General features: G+C 44.0%; 1 protein-coding gene and 1 long non-coding RNA gene across 2 annotated transcripts in view; one reads left to right on the plus strand and one right to left on the minus strand.

Moving 5' to 3' along the window:
- LOC143809675 (uncharacterized) overlaps positions 1–20410 on the minus strand; it is a 133329-nt gene that overhangs the window by 93897 nt on the left and 19022 nt on the right. The window lies entirely within an intron of this gene.
- LOC143809674 (uncharacterized) lies at positions 10111–12099 on the plus strand. Its single transcript, XM_077292723.1, has 2 exons — positions 10111–10871; positions 10958–12099. Exons 1-2 carry the CDS (start codon positions 10576–10578, stop codon positions 12030–12032), a joined length of 1371 nt encoding a protein of 456 aa, XP_077148838.1. The 5' UTR covers positions 10111–10575; the 3' UTR covers positions 12033–12099.

A 20410-nucleotide genomic window follows, 5' to 3' on the forward strand; every position in this document is an offset into this window, starting at 1 on the left:
GCTGGCTGATATACGACAAACTAACAGAACTGACATATATCCACTTTGTGACAATTTGAATCTCACTTTTTTGGAGGGGAGACAGCACCACAACTCAGGCCCAGTGTGTAACACAACGCAATGTAAGTGGCAGCAAGTGGCTGGAAGATATCTGAAAAAATACAAGGACTGTAGTACAATTTAGATCTCCCTACAATGATCTCAGGACAAGTATGGCAGCAACAAAAAGGACTGCTGCACCCAAAAGTGTGGACACATAAACAAGATAACTGCAGAAAGGAGCAACAGGATTTTTGCTTTTAAAAAAGCAGTTGGTTTGCACAGCAGCGTGCAAACAGCAATGCAGCTATCAGGGAGCCTTATAAGGCAGCCTAATAAGCTACAGAGCTGATGCACAAAGATATAGCCTCCACTGTCCCTGCAAAAAGAGATGGTGTTGGACAGTGGTAATCGCTACAGCACAAGAGGTTTGAGGGTTAATCTTCCCTCCCTAACTATATCCCTGCTTCTGACGAAGCTGCAGAAACCTTTCCCTATGCTAAGATCGGCAGAAGTAAGATGGCGGTCGGCGTGCATGCCCCTTTATACCCCCTGTGACGCCGCAGAAAGCAAGCCAATCACTGTCATGCCCTTCTCTAAGATGGTGGGGACTGAGACCTATGTCATCACGCTGCCCACACTCTGCGTCCTCCTTCATTGGCTGAGAAATGGCGCTGAACGCATCATATGAAACGCGATTTTGGCGCGAAGATCGCCGACCTCATGGCCGATCCCACAGTGGGATCGGGTTGGGTTTCATGAAACCCCACTTTGCCGAAAGTCGGTGATTTTTGAATTTGTCCGATCCGTTTCGCTCAACCCTACTTGTGACTATCCATCATCCTCTTGATTACATTCCAGAGGTTTTCAATGGGGTTCAGGTCTGGAGATTGGGCTGCCCATGACAGGGTTTTGATGTGGTGGTCTCTTAATTTTTGCCAGAGCTGTATTATAGAAGCTGTCCTTGAGGCTGCTCTGAGTTTTTGGAAAGAGGGGTTCTAGTCCTTTCTCTGTCTTTTAACATAGGGAGAAATTATGCAGGACTTCCCCTACAGAGGAGCTGCTAAATACTTTCCCAATGTCTGTTTTGAATGGATTGTCATGCAAACAATAGTCAGATAGTCTGGATATGGAAAAATAGCCCCTAAAATGGGTGTTTTTTGAAAGTTTGGTGGAATTTCATGGCCAAATTTGGGGCAGAGCTCAATATGCCTTATAAACGGGGCTTCAAATGTTGAGCATTGGGCTTCATTGTTAGCAAATGAGGAGGTAAAATAGGTCCAGGATGAAAGAAGAAACAAACCTTAGGCCCCAGATGGCAAAACCTATCATCCTAATCTGGGGTCAAATTTTATTCTACTATAAGGTTTTTTCATCCCTGTACACACCATATTTTACAACAATCCTACTTTTCTATGGGATTACATGGTGTGAATTGTAACGCTTGGGACTTTAAAATTATCATAAAGTGTGTGAAAGTTTGTGTTTCTAGGAGGATTGTGTGAGTTCCTGTGCAGATGGGAGTTGTCCAAAGTGTTCCATATGTCACACAGTCAGGACATTGATTCAAAATTATGGAGATAATCCATCTTCAGTTTTTGGGGATATTTTTTGACTTCCTGTAACAATGTACAGAGCCGAAACAGCACAGCTCAGTACACTGCTGCTAAAATGGAACTGCCATTTAATAACAAAAAGTTTGAACTGCAGTACCTGGGAGTAGCCACAAAACAATGCACGGCATTCCTGAGTGCTGCTCTGTACATTGTTTACATCTAACCACTGTCGAAGTAGGTTTCAGGGGATCAGTGGGCGTGCCAGGTATACTGTAGGACCCCTACTCATCCAATGGATGTGTCATCAATAAGTTAATACAACCCCTCTACTGCAATAGTTTATAATACAGCTTTCATGAGGTCAAAATAGTAGAATCATTTGTATAGTTCTGTCTTCTCCAGGAATATTGCACAAAGTTATTTGAAGCTAGCTCTATATCGGCAGCACTGTCACATTGCAGCACTGGGGTCCTGGGTTCAAAACCTAGCAAGGACAACATCTGCAATGAGTTTGTATGTTCACCCCACGTTTGTGTGGGTTTCCTCCAGGTTCTCCGGTTTCCTTACACAATTCAAAGACATACTCATAGGGAATTCAGAAAACACATACATACCCAACCTGTTTTCCAAATAATTTCTTATCACTTACAGATCTGTCCAAAATACTTATACCTGACACTGGCACATATTATGTGAACTCAGGGGCCATTTTGAAATGAGAAACTCTAGTTGACCTCATACCATCATCAAGACTTCCCCAACCTGCTAAGAAGGTGCTCCAGCAAAAATAAAGCACATAATGAATGACTCCAATGGAAAAAATAGTTTTAACCTTAAAGTATCTTCAGTTACATAAATGGTATGCCTACTGCAACAATGTTTGATGGCTTGTGACCATCCATCATCCTCTTGATTACATTCCAGAGGTTTTCAATGGGGTTCAGGTCTGGATATTGGGCTGCCCATGACAAGGTTTTGATGTGGCAGTGTCTTAATTTTTAAGAATATATAATTATACGGTATGTTAGAGGGTTCGTTTGTCAATTACAGAGTGTTTTCTGATGAAACCTATAGTAAACAGCTGTAATCTGTGTGGGAACCAAGTTTTCAATCTTCCTGCAGTGCCCCCAGAGAAGAAACATAGTATTGCAAATTACTGATTAAAATCAATGCACTGTCCTTGTAATCCCTCTGAAAAAGGGAATTTGTCTCTACTTATTCAGAATGTCCTAATATGCTTTTCATAAAGTATTTCTCTAAACTAATCCCTTTAAATACTTATTTATGTGATGCTTTCAAGTGTTTCTATTACAGCTAATATATATATTTGTTTTATACCCACACTCTTTGCTGAAAAAGGATTTAAAAAAAATCAAACCAAAGACGTTAATACTCCAGAGTCCAGACAGTTAGGAAAAGTACTGGAATCAGAGAAACCCAAGGTCTGACTCATATTTTAAGTGACTGATCTCTAATTGCAACTGTTGAAAAAAACATGAACAGAGTTGAGGAGCGCATTATACTGAACTTTGTCTTGGAAACCGTGACGCACCTGTTCCCCATGCTAATCTACACATGTTTTGTTGGGTGGGGATGTGGCGGAAGTTTTCTTCTTTCTTTTGAAGTTCCTCACTTTCAATTTTAGCTAACCTGCAATTTGCTGAGGTTTAATCTCCTTATTGCAGTAGAAGTACATCTACAGTGCCATCTCTTTGGAAGTCTATGTGAACAAGCCCTTAGGCAAATAGTAATATTTGCACAATTAACTGGCAAAATTTCCAATTGCAGAAATTGCTCAAATTGCCTTAAAATAGGAAAAGTATTTATGTGAATAAAAAACAAACAAAACAAAAAATGATGACAGTATATAACACAGCCCACATAGTATACAACACTGCCCACGTAGTATATAGCAGCCATGTAGTATATAACGCAGCCCACGCAGTATATAACACAGCCCACATAGTATATAACACTGCCCATGTAGTATATAGCAGCCATGTAGTATATAACACTGCCCATGTAGTATATAGCAGCCATATAGTATATAACACTGCCCATGTAGTATATAGCAGCCACGCAGTATATAACACAGCCCACGCAGTATATTACACAGCCCACTTAGTATTTAGCAGTGTGGGCAGGGCACCATATCCCTGTTAAAAAAAATAATTAAAATAAAAAATAGTTCTATACTCACCCTCCGTCGTCCAGCGAAGCTCTGTCAATGCGCACGCGGCTTGCGCCAGCTTCCGTTTCCAGGATGCATTGCAAAAATACCCAGATGAAGTAGCAGTCTCGCGAGACCGCTAAGTCTTCTGGGTAATTTCGCAATGCATCTCTGGGAATGGAAGCTGGTTGCAGCCGCGCGCGCCTAGGCGGACGACAGATGGTGAGAATAGCAGGTTTTTTGTTTTTTTATTATTTTTAACATTAGATCTTTTTACTATTGATGCTGCATAGGCAGCATCAATAGTAAAAAGTTGGTCACACAGGGTTAATAGCAGCGTTAACGGAGTACGTTACCCACGGCATAACGCGGTCCATTAACGCTGTCATTAACCCTGTGTGAGTGCTGACTGGAGGGGAGTATGGAGCGGGTGCCGGGCACTAACTGGACGGGAGTAGGGAGGGACTAATTCTAGGCCAAACTGTGCCCATTGCTGATTGGTCACGGCAGCCAGGACAGGCAGCTGGCGAGACCAATCAGTGACGCGGGATTTCCGTGACAGAAGTTGCAGACAGAAAGACGGAAGTACCCCTTAGACAGTTATGTAGTAGATATGTATCTTTATTGTTTATACAAGTACCCTTCTCTTCTATATGCACTACTGGATCATTATGCTCTCTTTTTTGTCACATATAAAAAAGAATACGTTTAAGAATTATTATTAATAATAATAATAATAATGTTTTTTTTTTTACTAATTTGGCTGGATAGTCACAAACAATTATGCAGAACAGGAGGCTTTTAAACCCTATGAGTCATCCAGGTATTATGAAGGCAAGTTGCAGAAGCCTGTATTATTTCTCTCTTTCACAGGCATCTACCGGTTTAAAGAGACTCTTTGGAATGATGGATAGACAAGGCCAAAAAGAAGGAATGTAGACCTTGAAACAGACAATGTTCTTACAGTGATGCAGATGAGTATTTGCTTCCTTATGATCAATATTTAACTCGCTTATATATATTGAAGGAAAAAAATCAGCATCACCAATTGCAGAATGTATAAAAAATTGTAGTGTAGATTTTTTGGCAGATTAAGGGCCAACCCTAACCTCAACGCTTCAAATCATTATTCCCATTTAATGAAGGTGTTCACCTCTTCACCTACTCTGGGTTTGTTTGTAGTCCGTAACCTTGAAGACGCTTGGTTGTATATAGGAGCTGTAGGCAGAAGGATATTTGCAACATTACTTTATTCTTTTTGTCAGAGGCATTGCCTCAGTTCAAACAATGGTTCTGAAGGTACAGATTCGTTTTAAGCAATTCATCTGTGCAAAAAAAAATTCTATCCAACAATGCACGCAATATTTACTTCTACAGCATTTAGGGCAGAACAGAAATAAGCTTAGAATTCAATAGAGACCATTACACTTCGTTATTTACCAAAAAATATCTCTTGAAATCATATAAAATACATAGATAGCTGAGCTGAATTTTTCATTAAACGGTTTAAGGGTGCATTTACCGAAGCTGAGTTGGCATTGGGACTTATGTAACATAGCAGTTGACCATTCTGATAATACGGGATGGAAGGATTATGTTGGCCATATTCATTTTTTATGTAAAATAACAATTAGGTGCTCCTTGATTTTTTTTTTATGTCTACAGTTAGAACTAATGTTTAGCTATGCATCGTAAAATACTGTCATGCTCCTGGGTTCGGACGCATGAGTCTGTGTTTTGTGGTTGGCCACAGCAGATACCTCTTCTCTCTGGTTGTTTAGGTTCATTTATTCTGGCTGGGGTCTCTTTAGCACAACTCAGATGTTTTCATTTGTCTGCCCTATCACCTTTTTTGGTAAGTTATAACAGTACTTACTTTATACTTTAATTTATATTTCATGGTTCACATTACTCACTTTGGGATATTTCCTTATTTTTCAGCACATTTTCCCTTTTGTAGGTAATTTACACTCTGCTTTGCTCTCCGGTTCTTTAGGAGAAACGTAAAGCGCTTTATGGCCTCTCAGAGAGCATCGATCCAAGCTGCCATCTTCTAGTCTTTGATTAGGGCTATCTCTGCTCACACATTATCCTTAACCCCTTTCTGCCAGCTGACGGAATAGTACGTCAGCTGGCAGATCCCCTGCTTTGAGGTGGGCTCCGGCGGTGAGCCCACCTCAAAGCCACGACATGTCAGCTGTTTTGTACAGCTGGCATGTGCGTGCAATCCGCCCGTGCCCATTAACTAGTTAAATGCCGCTGTCAAGCGCTGACAGCAGCATTTAACTAGCGCTCCCGGCTGCGCAGCCGGGAGTGCTCGCACCGCTGACCCCCGTCACATGATCGGGGGTCATTGGTGCATTGCCATAACAACCAGAGGTCCCCGGGTGTCCGCTTCCCTGCACTCCTCCTGCATCCTGTGTAAGCGCGGCCGTAAATCAGAGCGGTGACGTCACCGCTGTGCTCTGATGTACGGCCGGCCGGCGCTGACACAGGATGCAGGAGGAGTGCAGGGAAGCGGACGCCCGGGGACGTGACAGGCACCGGAATATAAGTATGTAGTGTTTTTTTTTTTTACATTTACAATGGTAACCAGGGTAAACATCGGGTTACTAAGCGCGGCCCTGCGCTTAGTAACCCGATATTTACCCTGGTTACCAGTGAAGACATCGCTGCATTGGCGTCACACACGCCGATCCAGCGATGTCAGCGGGTGATCCAGCGACGAAATAAAGTTTCAAACGATCTGCTACGACGTACGATTCTCTAACTCAAGAAGGATTATTAGGAATATAAGGTCAGTATCAGAGAATCAGTAGACATAGCACCAGAGATATATGATGTGATCAAACACAATAACTGGCAGCTCTTCACAGTATGCTGGGAGTTTCAGTAGGGTGTGGTACTTCCCATTTGGCCTTAGCAAGGAGGTTATTAGGCTGTGATTGCTTGGCGACATTTGTCACAACAGAAATTCTCAGAAAAGATTATTTTAGAGCTCTGATTTTGCTGTTAAATAAAACAGCCAAGTTGCGAAAAGTCGCATATTGCTTGCAACTTGCATTAAAATATATGGCAAGTGAGTCGCTTGGGACTTGTAACTTGAGACAGAAAATCCAACTCATTTTGAAATATTTGCATCTCTGAGTCGCAGGGTGTCACAGTTCACATTGCAGCAAATGTCGCTGTGTAACCCTAGCCTTATACCTGCTCACCTGATGGACAGCGCACAACTAATCTGTCTGGCTGGACCACACTTCTCAGCCAAACTGGTATTCCTGGATGGACAGCGCATGTGCTTGGTAATGATATTTCTTCCATAACCAGTACATCTTGCAGAGTGAATATTGTCTCGTCTGGTGACAGAAGCAAATATTGCTGGTATAAGTCCATTTTGGAGTACCTGACAACCCATTTAACCCTTTCTCTATAAGAATCACAATGAGATCTAAAGCAACCATGAAACAATGCTTGATTTTTCAAATTTTCAAATAAAAAATGTTACACTTATATTTTTGTCTCAAAGATTTTCTAGAAATCTGAGAAAAAACCTCTGTGCATCAGAAAAAAAATTGGATTTACAGTATGGGCTTCTAGCACCCTGTGGGCATCGTAAAACAACCCAGATCTGTAATAAGTCTGTGTGTATGCTCCCTTATACTGACTCATATACTAAATACGGGTGCATTGTGTAGGTATTAATGATTTAGAGAACTTGCCAGATCATCCCTGGCTTTCACAAAGCCTGTTGCATCCAACTGACTTATTACCCATAGTCTACAAATTATACAGTTATAAAATGAATGGTGATCCTGCATTATAAAAATAGAAAAATCAGGAGACATGTGAATAAGATTCCCTTCGTCCTACAGTATTTGCTGTCCCTCCTACCCAAGTGAGCGATGAAATGTCTCTGAAGTTGCTCAGCTCCCATCCTACCATTCCTCATTTGGATGTTATCTGTGTATCTCTCAGTGGCAGCTGCCAGTCTGGCAGCACTTCCAGTGATGCCATCTGTCTCTCTCGTGAGTTCATCAGGTAGTGTGGGCAGCATTGAAGTATCTTTTGGATCAGATGTGTGGTTGGTTTGATGACGAGGTGTCAATTTTTTCTTACATGTGCCATTTAATTTCATTTAACATTGATGTAACAACCAGCTATGACTCTGTGAGTTGGAGTTATGTAAAAGCTGTCTCTCTGTGAGAAGGCTAAACTGAAATGACTTTAAATAGAACATACTGCAGCTTGCATAACTATTTTCTCTTTATTTTTGTGTTTTTATGTGTGAGTCAGTGTCCTTGTGATACAAATGTGCTATCAATTCACATACTGGTGGATACTGTGAAAAGCAAAAAATGGTAGACAGGGTGTATTGCAAAAAAATAATATCATGATTCATGACGTAAACATTTATTTCATTTGTCATTGAGATTTAGTAAACCAAATATGGAATTTTACAGGCAAAGAGTCTGCATTTACATTTTTTTGCATTCTTCAACAACCCCTTAAATTATAGACCAGTGTTCATCCCCATAACTTTCTTTATCACCATCACTGAAGAAAAGCTTGCTCATTATCTTTCAAAGTCACACCTTACCGTTTGTGTGCTGGACTCTTTCCAAAACCACCTAACCCGCAACCTTACACCATACATTTACGAGCCCTAATTTGTCTCTTCAACCTATCATTAGCCTTTGGTGTTTTCCATTCTTTTTTCAAACATGCCGCAATCATAAATGTCATGAAAAAGTGATCCCTTGACAGAGCCTCTATGCCCAGCTATTCACCTCCAATCTCCTCAAATAGCATATCCACATTTAACTTTCCTCTTCCTTCTCATCCATAAATATTATTTGACAGCCTACAGGCCAGCTTCCATCCCCACCACTCAATGTGGACAAATTATAATCTTTCCTCCATCTCACTCCACTCCATAACAGATCTATCACAAAAATGACATCACGCTTTTCCCTATATCACAAGTCCACTGCTTCGGTGTGACCCCTGTTGTCCTTCAAACCACACATCCAAGCTCTTACTCCCACTGCCACCTTCAACTCAAAAATATTTTCAGAATTAATTGGTTCCACAACCTCAAATCTACTAAAATTTTAGTGCATTCCCTAATCATCTCCAATCTCTGCTTCTGAAATATTCTCTATGTGGACTCAAGAATAACACTGTCACTTCTCTCCAGCCGATCCTTAACTCAGCTGCCCAATTAATTCATCTTTCATCTTCCTACTTTTCTGCTCCAACCCTCTGCAAATTACTTTAGTGGCTTTCAATTCCCAAGTGAATCCAGGAACAGGTGAAACCTGCAGAAGTGGTGAAGTGTTTCTATAAGGCTACATTTCCACTGGCGAGGAAAACGGACGAGTGCAATCCGATAAAAAATCGGATTGCACTCGGACCAATGTTATTCAATAGGTGTCTTTTCATTTGCGATTTTTTTCTCTGCTGAAATCGGACTGAGAAAAAAATCGCAGCCTGCTGCGATTTGCTGCGAGTCTCGGACGAGACTCGCCAATGCAAGTCAATGGGTGCGAGAAAAAAAACGGACGGAAAACGGATGGTCCGTATTCTGTCCGTATTTTACGGAACACAAGACCTGAAATGTCTCAGAAAGTAAAAAAAACAAAAACCAGGAAGTGACACACAGGGAAGTGTGCAGAGGGATTGCATAAAAACCAGTGAGAGAGAGACTTTTGCATGAGACCCACCTCCACGGAGTTACGTTCTCAGCTTCTTTCACCATGTCCAGACCAATCAATGTGGAGCTGATGTTGGTGCTTATCCAAGAGAGGCCTGAATTGTGGGATCCCAGAGATCCGAACTATCAAAACCGTACGTTACGGGATGCATCATGGACATATATCTGCCGCCAAATGTTTTCGAATTATTCAGAAAGTTCCCAGGGTGTTCAGCTTGGAATGAGTAAGTTTAATAATGCCTTTTCATCTCTTTGCAATTTTGGGGGCCAACACCCTTGTTTATTTGGTAAATATGTTTAAATTAGTGGGGCTGCGTTTAATCCAGGGTCGTACAGTCGCTGATGTAGGAGGCAAGAGTAGAGCATTTGCGCAGGCTGGGATGAGGGTGTGATCTAAAGTGTGTAACACTGCTGCAGGTGTCCTGGTGCCAATGCTGGCCTTTTTTCACAAGTTGCGCTGCTGCGCTCTGGCCACTGTCCATGGTGTCGTTGTTTTGCTGTGCTAGGTCTATGTTGTTGCGGGGTGCTCTGCGACATTTTTGGTGAAAGGGCAGAGCAACCTGCAGCAACATGAACAGAGCGCATCAACGCACCGCCACCATGGACACAGCACACCACTGCCACTCCAGAAAACAGTGCGGCCTTGGCACCACGACATCCTCAGCGGCCCGCTGAGAAGGTAATTCTGCATTATAAGACGCACCCACATTTTTGTGCCAAAAATGTGACTGGTATATTTCTTTTCATTCCCCCCAGCTGCATGATTAACGGCTGCTAGCCAGATATATTACATGTGGGTATTTGGTACCAACAGGGCAACCACCACATGTCCTCAGGCTGTGTTGCCTCCGAAAATCATGCAGCTGCACCACCCCCAAAAATATATCACACCAGTCCCAATTATTACTCAGACACCACCCATCCAATGAGTATCAGCCAGCTCATCATCAGTTAAAACTTAAATTGAAAAATTAAAGAACACTCGTGTTTAATACTAGCTATTTGGACCATAGGATAACCCTCACCTTTTCTTACATGTCAGATTTCGGGCTTAATTATTTGATCTTGCTGCCATAACACTGTTTTTTTTTTTTAAAATGGATGCTTCAAACACCAACAATTTTTCTTTAATTTTGCATTGTCTTATGCGGAATACTTTGCACAACAATGATTTGAATGTTTCGACATTTTTATGTCTTAACATTTTCTTTTGCTTTACAATTATACAGTGGCTGATGTTCAGCGAAGATGGCGCAGCTGCCGGGATCAATATAGAAGGGAGCGGCAGAGTCGGCAGAAAAGTTGTTCCGCAGCCCCCCAAAAAAGACCATATATATATATATATATATATGAGCCGTCTAAATTTCTTGGCTCCTGTAATGGATTTAAGAACGTCAGTTTTTTGATACGATACGCAATGTAAATGTGTGACCTAATTTTATAAAAAAAAAAAATAACAAATATGTGTCTGCATTATAGAACCGAATCTAACTTAGTGGAAACCGAGCCAGCGTCTGAGGTGGAACCTGCAAACACAGAAAATGAAGAAGCAGGAACAGCAGAGGAGGATGCTCCTGGACCATCCAGGGCGGAAAGGGCCATTCCTGGTTCACTAGGCCAACTCCCAACAGAGCAAGAGGAGCCGCCAAGAAGCAGCAGCCCAACCCTGCCCCTTGATACCTCACCCCAAGCTACTACTGTTGCACGCAATATACGAAGAAGGAGAGAGCACCAAAGTCAAGTTATACGACGACAGGTTGACAGTCGTGTGATGGACTACATACAACGCACAATCTCGGATGATGGTGAGGAAGCATTTGGACGAAGTTTGGCCCAGCACCTGCGCCAAATTCCAACACAATTACGCCTGCCCACAAAAACAGCCATATTACAGCTTCTAACTTCGGCAATTCCACCAAATAACCCCCAAGCCATATTTGAATGTATTCAAAGAAGGTACCAAACACAAATTATCAGCCAAATCTCAGACAGTTCTGTTGCTACAGCAGGAACAATATCCACAGCATCAGGACATACACAAACAACCACTGATCAACACACTCAGACAATAAACACTGGAAACATTAGTGAACATATTGACAGACGTAATACTACTACCATAGATCAAACACATTACCAACAACATCATCAGCTCTATGGCCAACACACATCAAGGCCTACGCATAGCTACACAGAAATGCCTCCATCATCTGCTGCGTCACAGTTTTTGAGTGAGTGGTACCACCATGGACCACAAACTAGTTTTACACAGGCTTATGGGCATGGTCAATTTGGGCAGCAAGTACCACAACAACAAGGGCCTTTAGACCAACGCAGACCAAGAGTATCCTGGCCTTTGGAAAATGCTCCGGGTTGGACACATGGTCCACATGATGCATATAGCCAGAGTCAGGAAGCCAGAACCCAACATCATATACCCACCCAGGCACACAATGTTCCTTTGCCTACAAACACTCAACAGCACTCTGAAATCCAAACAACACAAACACCAACCTCACCAGCAACATCCCATCATTCTTTATTGGACTTGTAATGTTTTTTTTTGGTTAAATGACACAAGCCTTGCAAAGTTGGGTACCTTGTTATTTACCTCAAAATGTAGGTTGAGTTCTGTTTCTATGTTGTTAGAATAAACAAAATACTTTGTTGTTTCCTCAAAACATGTTTTATATATTTCTTGCAAAATCAAACCATTGTGGTGATAAGTACATAAACAAAATGGTCTGTTAATTTTAAATTGCGACATTTTGAAATTAAGACAGAAGCAAATGAAATAATCAGATGACAACATCTTGTTGCCAGGGTACTGCTCCCTCTGGTGATAAAAAATAATTAGCGAAAAAATTACGAACTCGGAGGCCTGACAGCTGGGTGGCCTGGGGCAATGCCTGTGCGATGGGTCCACGATTGGGTGGTAATCCCACATCGCCATCCTGAGGCCCCGAGACATCATGTTGGCGGGTATAGTTATGCAGTATGACACATGCCTGGATTACAATGTTGACATTGTTGGGGCTTAACTGGAGGGCACTGAGTAAGACCCTCCATTTAGCTGCCAAAATTCCAAAAGAACATTCCACAAGCCGCCGAGCTCGAGTTAGTCTGTAATTAAAAATGTGGCCCCGTCTGTTCAGACCCCGTCGCGGAAAAGGCCTCATAACATTCCGTGTAAGTTGAAAGGCTTCATCAGCTACAACTACATAGGGCATAGGTTCACCACCAGAGGAAGGAAGACTCCTTGGGGGTGGCACACCCAATTCATTGGCCTTCAGCCGCCGACCCATAATGGAAGAATTGAAGATTCTTGAATCTCCAGTTCTTCCATAGGCCCCTATATCTACAATTATAATATTGTACTTGCTGTCTACTAATGCCAACAAGACAATGGAAAAATAACCCTTATAATTGTAGAATAGGGACCCTGAGTTCGGCGGCTTCTTGACCCGGATGTGCTTGCCATCAAGAGCCCCCAGACAATTTGGAAATTGACACGTGTCATAGATCCCATTAGCTATCCGTTCCCAATCTTGAGTTGTGGGCTCCGGCATAACTTTGTCCTTAAGGCAAATCCATATTTGCGAGCATGTGTGCTTCACTATATTGGATATCGTAGTAATGCCCAGAAGATACTCGAGATGGAGTGAAGCATACGATTGGCCCGTAGTCAAAAATCTAAAAATGGAAACACAGAGACAAAATAAGAGAAAGTTAATATTCATGTATATCAGACGATGGGTAAAGCAAAATCATTTACATGCCCCACAAACAAGACTGCCCGCTTGCTCTCTACATCTGCACTGACTGCGTAGGTTGAGGAGGGGTCTCTGGCCACTTCAAGCACAAATCAGCATGTGAAGCAGCTGGCACAATGATGTTTTATCAGCGCATCAGCTGTGTTCTGCGTAGAGTGAGCACACCAGAGACAACAAGACAGGAGCATAAACAATGAGGAACCTGACCGAGGGCACTTGTGCTGTGATTTACTAAAATATGTATTGGATGTTAGGTTGTGCATGGGGATGATAGGTGTTGGACATGCAGCACATGTGTACACTCTGGGCTCATACAGTCTATATAGTGATGGGCTGGACACTGGTTCAAAATATATAGCGGGATGTGAGCAGAATTCATTATGACTAATCTTAAGCGTTCAAAATGAGAGTAGTCCGTTTAAACACATCCTAAGATCATGATATTAAATAATGATGTTAAATTTAGTGGGGCTTAGTGTTTTGTCTTTACACAACAGTAATGTTGTATCACGTCGCACAAGATTAAATGTATTTGGGCACACCTGATGTCCAGGAATGGCAAACAATAGATTTACATTTGTTTAGTCTCATTAACACATACCACATGTTAGTCCCAGATCACATACATTTTTACATGTGTCAAATTAGAACAAGGTTATTTTTCTGTGTTCAATATCCACATGCATATAGTGTATTTTCCGGCATATAAGATGACTGGGCGTATAAGACGACCCCCCAAGTTTGCCAGTTAAAATATCAAATCTTCTTAAAAGTCGGGGGTCTTCTTAGACGCCGTATGTCGTCTTATAGGGCCGGTGACTATTGTGCCTTTTGGGGGGGAGTGGTCCTGATGACGAAGAGGGGGCATCTCACAGGAAACTGTGAGTGGAGTATCCCCCATTACCTCATTGTAGCTGCAGTGTGGGGTGCTGGGAAGCGGCGGCAGCCACCGCCCCACAGCACAGCACCCATGCGGCACAAAGAGGAGCAGCAGCTGCCGCCTCTCCCCAGCACAGATACCCCGTGCTGCAGCTACAATGAGGTAATGGGGGATACTCCACTCACACTTTCCAGGGAGACAAATATACACATTGGTGTCTGCACTCGGCATACAAGACGGCACCCGGCGTATAAGACGACCCCCGACTTCTAATAAGATTTTCAGGGGTTAAAAAGTAGTCTTATACGCCAGGAAATACAATAATTTGACAATATGCATAGCTAAAATGTTACCATACCTCAAGGTTAGCAGAAGCCGTTGTTCAGCTGAAATGCAGGGCCGCCAATTGGTAGTTTTGAACGTGATGGCTGGACGAAGTTCAGCAAGCAGAGAGTCAAAGGCCTCGATTGACATCCTTGTGTAGGCATAAAATTTATCACGCTGTCTACGCAAATGTACATACAGCCGGTAAAAATGTCCTTTTCTCGGACGCTGTCTGAGTAGCGGATGAATCCAAAATCGACGCCGCATCCTGGGCGCGCCAACATATCCCACACCATATTCCCGGGATAAAACCCAGTTAAACAGGAGCTCCTCAGTCGGGTCAAGACTCAGATTTCTTCTTGATGCCATGCTTGGTGGAAAGCCCAAAAGACACACACCACAAGTCACACCAAGCAATCACACATGTTGCTAAATGCCTTTATATAGGTGTTGCCCAAATGTTGTCTGATTGATTTGGGCTTTCCGCAAAAAAAAAACGGATTGCATACGGATTGCATACGGATGTAAAACGGATGGTGCGATTAAAAATCGCATTGCACTCGCATTACACTCGCATGACAATCGCATACGCTACATCCCTTTTTTCGGTCCAGATTACGGACCGATTTGTCTCTCGGCAGTGGAAATGTAGCCTTATACTTTTTCTCTGACTCTTCCACCCCTGGTTTTGGCTTACAAATACTGAGGTAAAATACTGACCAAATACTGATAGTGTAACTGTAGCCTAACCGTGATTTACAAGGTTGTCCATAATCTGTTCCCCCCCATGCATCTGCAAACTAATATCCCGATAGCATACCAAATGTAATCTTTTGTCCTCACAACAAGACCTTCTTTCCATTGCCATCATATGTTTTTCACCTAATAACCTCCAAGATATTTCCCAAGCATCCCCGTTCTCAGGAATTCAGTGACTCAACATATGTGATTGTCTCCTACATTTGGAGCTTTTAGAGGTGCCCTGAAAATCTTGTTCAGAAACACAGCCTGCAGTAACTCCACTGCTATTAGGAAGATATAAATAATAATAAGGGACTAAAAGTGTGAACACATAACCCTCAAAAAATACATTTATTAGAAAATGTAAAATAACACCTAATGAAACCCTCAGTGCACAAAAATAATGATGGACAAGCAGATAATTTCAAAATATACTTAAATGATGACTATTTTGGTAAACCATGTCTTAAAACAGTCACAAGTACTCTAATAGACACTATCTTTGTCTCCTCCTACATGTACCAGAGTATAAGTGGATCAATTAAAAGGTAGCAGGAGGGACAAGTGGATTAAATTAGATCTTTAGGAGAAATCTCAGGTACTACACAAGGCCTAGGATGCCCTACGTGTCCACTTAAACATCCCTGCCTACCAGTGGAGTTTGGCAATCTAAATATGATGTTTGGTGCCCCTGATTCATGGTGGCTGGTCCACACTTGCCCTACAGGCCCTATGCTGATATGTCTACAGGGAGCAAAGACTAGACAACCAACAACTAGGCAACAAGTGGGGAAGGAATGCTAAATATTATGGTTGGCAGATTGCGCTAAATAAAATAAATAATAAAGCGCAATCGCAAACCGGGGTCCCCCGTGCAGAGATGGAAAACTGCTGCTAGTAAACAATGACGGAACACATGGCGAGCGATTGCCTGTACACACTGGGTTAATGCCACTCAGTGTGAACAAAACGCTGAGTTCTAAACTCTGTTACTCCACGGAGAAGAACAGTACAGAAATGAAAGAGAAGCTCTGCAACTGAGCTGTGTCACTTGCACACAAAAACAAAACAGATGCTCTGCAACTGAGCTGTATCACTCGTACACAGAAACAAAAAGGAAGCTCTGCAACTGAGCTGTGTCACTCGCACACAGAAATGGAACAGATGCTCCGAGCTTAATACTCTGACTAGGGTTGTGCTTTTGAAAGCAGGTATCAGGATGCAGTAACGGTCGGAAGCAGAGCAAGGGTTAACAGGGGGATTTAATATAACAGCGATACTCCACACAGGGAGAAGATAATTGGAGGGAAGGATGATAAAGCTATGTTTGATAAACTTAGGGGTAACAGTTGTATGAAAGGGTGGGGGAGAGTTCAAAGGTATCAAACTTATCAATCTGGTCTCGATGAGGAGCAGTCTTTGCGATGATGGAGGTGGCGTTCCAGTTTGAGCGCTTGAAGAATCCACTGTTGTCCTGGTCCGGAAGGGGTCCTGGCTCCCGATGTCGTCAGTGGTCCTGGGATGTCTGGTCACGGGTCCTGGATCCAAGAGAAGATATGCTGGAGAGAGGAAAGTCCTTTCTTTTAACCGCCAACACGGCACTGGAGTATGCGGGAGCAGATATGTCAGGCAGCCGTATTAGGTCTGAGGCCTGGTTGTCCCATCTTGCCCCCTGTAGTCTGGTCATAAGGAGGACTCAAGCTCAGTGGCGTTACAGGAGTCGGAATGGTCAGGGATCTCAGGAAGCGTCTCAGCCTATGGTCTCCCGTAAGCCTCCATGTGCTCCTCTGGCTTGGGCCTACTTTGTCCTGAATAGTGTTGAGCGATACCTTCCGATATCGGAAAGTATCGGTATCGGAAAGTATCGTCCGATACCGTCAAAGTATCGGATCTAATCCGATACCGATACCCGATCCCAATGCAAGTCAATGGGACGAAAATATCGGAATTAAAATAAACCCTTTCTTTCCTTGTAGGTTAATTCTACATGAAGGAAAACAACTAAGAATAATGTAGGATGTATTGGGGGACGTGGCGGAGACATTAAAGGCACAGAGGTTTAGCCCAATCTAATAGAATAGCAGGATTTTGTTTTGTTTTTTATGACGTTCGGCGTTAGAAAGATTTTGACTATGTTAATCTTTTTTTTTATTTTGTCAGATATTGATGTTTCACTACTTCCACGCCCTTCACCTTCTTTTTTACTTCTCCCACACTTTCTTCTTCATTATCCTCATCATCAGCTTCTTTGACATCAACTTCTTCACCTTATTCATCTTCTTCTTCATCTTCTACCTATTATTTTTTTGGTTACATTGTTCATATTCTTTTTATTTTACTATTATCTTCATCATATTCTACTTCTTCATCATATTCTTATTTGTGACAGGCATTCCCGTAGTTGTTATCTATAAAAGTTTGAAGATTACACCTTCCGTTCTGCCTGTCACAAAACAGTTACATTTGTCCGCGTTCAGTTTGGCCTGCAGCATCAGGCTTTATCCAGGGGCACCACGAGGAGGAACGGACTCACCCCCATACACTGCTTAGTCTTCTTCTGCTTATAATTTAGATAATATCTTTTGCTCTGATATTTAGTCTTATGCTTAATGTTCTTCTGCTCTTTGTTCTGCAGCCACTTGTTCTTCTGCTTCTCGGTCTTCCAGGTCGTCGTCGTCTCCAGGGTCGTCGTCTCCGGGGTCGTCGTCATCGGGGTGGTCTTCAGGGTCATCGTCTCCAGGGTCGTCGTCATCACGGTGGTTGTCGTCTCCGGGGTCGTCGTCATCGGGGTGGTCTTCAGGGTCATCGTCTCCAGGGTCGTCGTCATCACGGTGGTTGTCGTCTCTCCCGGAACCAGCTGACGGTACTGGAACCAGGATGGGGAGCAGAAGGTACAAGAGCAAAAGACACTGCCGAGAACCAGCTGACGGTACTGGAACCCAGATGGGTAGCCGAAGGTCCAAGAGCCAATGGAACGACCGAGGACCAGCTGACATTACTGGAACCCGGTTACTAAGCAGGAGGTACCCGTGCCTGAAAGCACTACCAAGGACCACCTGACGTTGGTTGAACTCGGATACCCAGAGGGAGGCACCTAAGCCAAAGGCTCTGCCCGGAACCAGCTGACGGTGCTGGAACCAGGATGGGGACCTATTCAAGCTTGTCTTCCTAGAGCCCCAACTAGCAGTGTTGGAGCAAAGGGTCAGCAGGAGGAGGAGAGGGAGCAGAGTGTAGGCCGAAGCCTGCAGTGGCGGCAGCTTTGGGTCTGTTGTGTCTGCGTGGCAGTTGCAGGACACGTTGCCGGCTGCACAGCAGGGGAACAGCTGGCGGTGCTGAACCCCACTGACACATTGGCTGGTGTTTTTCTCTGTGCAGCTAGCAGTACTGGGCCCCAACTGGCGGTGTTGGAGCCCGGGCTCTGCAGGGGGAGCAGAGTGTAGGCCGAAGCCTAATTGAACCAATTTCAAAGGTAACCTTTAACCCCCCCTCAGGGGTTACAAAGTAGAAGAGCCACAGCTTATGCAGCAGTAGTGCTACACAAGTCAAAGGTTGCTCTTTTAATTTTTCTCCTTGCACACGCTGAATGAAACACGTATAACATTTAGCCCTTTACACAGTCAAACTGGGTTGGAGGCGCGAGTTCCCTTCGTAATGAGACGCAGCACAGATGTCAAGAATCCCACCTTGGTGCTGGGTGCAGCCTCCTGAGCGTTGTTATTTGCTGTACAGGAGTCTGCGCTGTTGTGTTATCCCCTGGCCTAGCGCTGTTAGCGCTGCCCATCTTCTGACATCATTTAATGTCGGCCGGTGCGGTTCGCGATGACCATGAATCCCAGCCCCGCAGTGTCTTAACATTGTTAAAACACTGCGGGGCTGGGATTCATGGCCTGGCGCAGCACATATGTTCGCCTCTCACACTCGGGTCATTACACCCGCTTCAGACTGTGCGGCGTCAGCTGATCCCTTATTGCATGCCGCGGCCATGAAGCCGCACAGTCGGAGGAAGGCGGAAGGAGATGAGGGACAGGCGAACATATGCACTGCTCATGCCCATCAATCACACCCTCGCAGTCAAAATAAATAAGACACCGAGGGGCATTGTGTCGGCCAGGGCTGCCGCAGAGGCGCAGCCAGCCAAACAATGATGCCAGAAGACGGGCAGCGCTACCAAGGTGGTTGCAGCGTGTCATTACAAAGGAAAGTCACACCTCCGGGACGGTTAAATGGTCACACAGAGGACACATTTTAGACGTGTTTTCAGTTCCACATGTGCGAGGAGAATACGTTTATGAGCCACCTTGCACACATGCAGCATTACCGCTGTACAAGGTGGCTGTAAAACATACAAACGCCTGGGGGAGGGGGGACAGGTTCCCTTCAATTTCAGTTCTTGTGTCTGCGTGGCTTTTGCAGGACACGATGCCGGCTACACAGCAGGGGAACAGCTGGTGGTGCTGAACCCCACTGACACATTGGCTGGTGTTTTTCTCTGTGCAGCTAGCAGTACTGGGCCCCAACTGGCGGTGTTGGAGCCCGGGCTCTGCAGGGGGAGCAGAGTGTAGGCCGAAGCCTAATTGAACCAATTTCAAAGGTAACCTTTAACCCCCCCTCAGGGGTTACAAAGTAGAAGAGCCACAGCTTATGCAGCAGTAGTGCTACACAAGTCAAAGGTTGCTCTTTTAATTTTTCTCCTTGCACACGCTGAATGAAACACGTATAACATTTAGCCCTTTACACAGTCAAACTGGGTTGGAGGCGCGAGTTCCCTTCGTAATGAGACGCAGCACAGATGTCAAGAATCCCACCTTGGTGCTGGGTGCAGCCTCCTGAGCGTTGTTATTTGCTGTACAGGAGTCTGCGCTGTTGTGTTATCCCCTGGCCTAGCGCTGTTAGCGCTGCCCATCTTCTGACATCATTTAATGTCGGCCGGTGCGGTTCGCGATGACCATGAATCCCAGCCCCGCAGTGTCTTAACATTGTTAAAACACTGCGGGGCTGGGATTCATGGCCTGGCGCAGCACATATGTTCGCCTCTCACACTCGGGTCATTACACCCGCTTCAGACTGTGCGGCGTCAGCTGATCCCTTATTGCATGCCGCGGCCATGAAGCCGCACAGTCGGAGGAAGGCGGAAGGAGATGAGGGACAGGCGAACATATGCACTGCTCATGCCCATCAATCACACCCTCGCAGTCAAAATAAATAAGACACCGA

The sequence above is a fragment of the Ranitomeya variabilis genome, chromosome 2 (assembly GCF_051348905.1).
Source record: "Ranitomeya variabilis isolate aRanVar5 chromosome 2, aRanVar5.hap1, whole genome shotgun sequence".
Lineage (NCBI taxonomy): Eukaryota > Metazoa > Chordata > Amphibia > Anura > Dendrobatidae > Ranitomeya > Ranitomeya variabilis.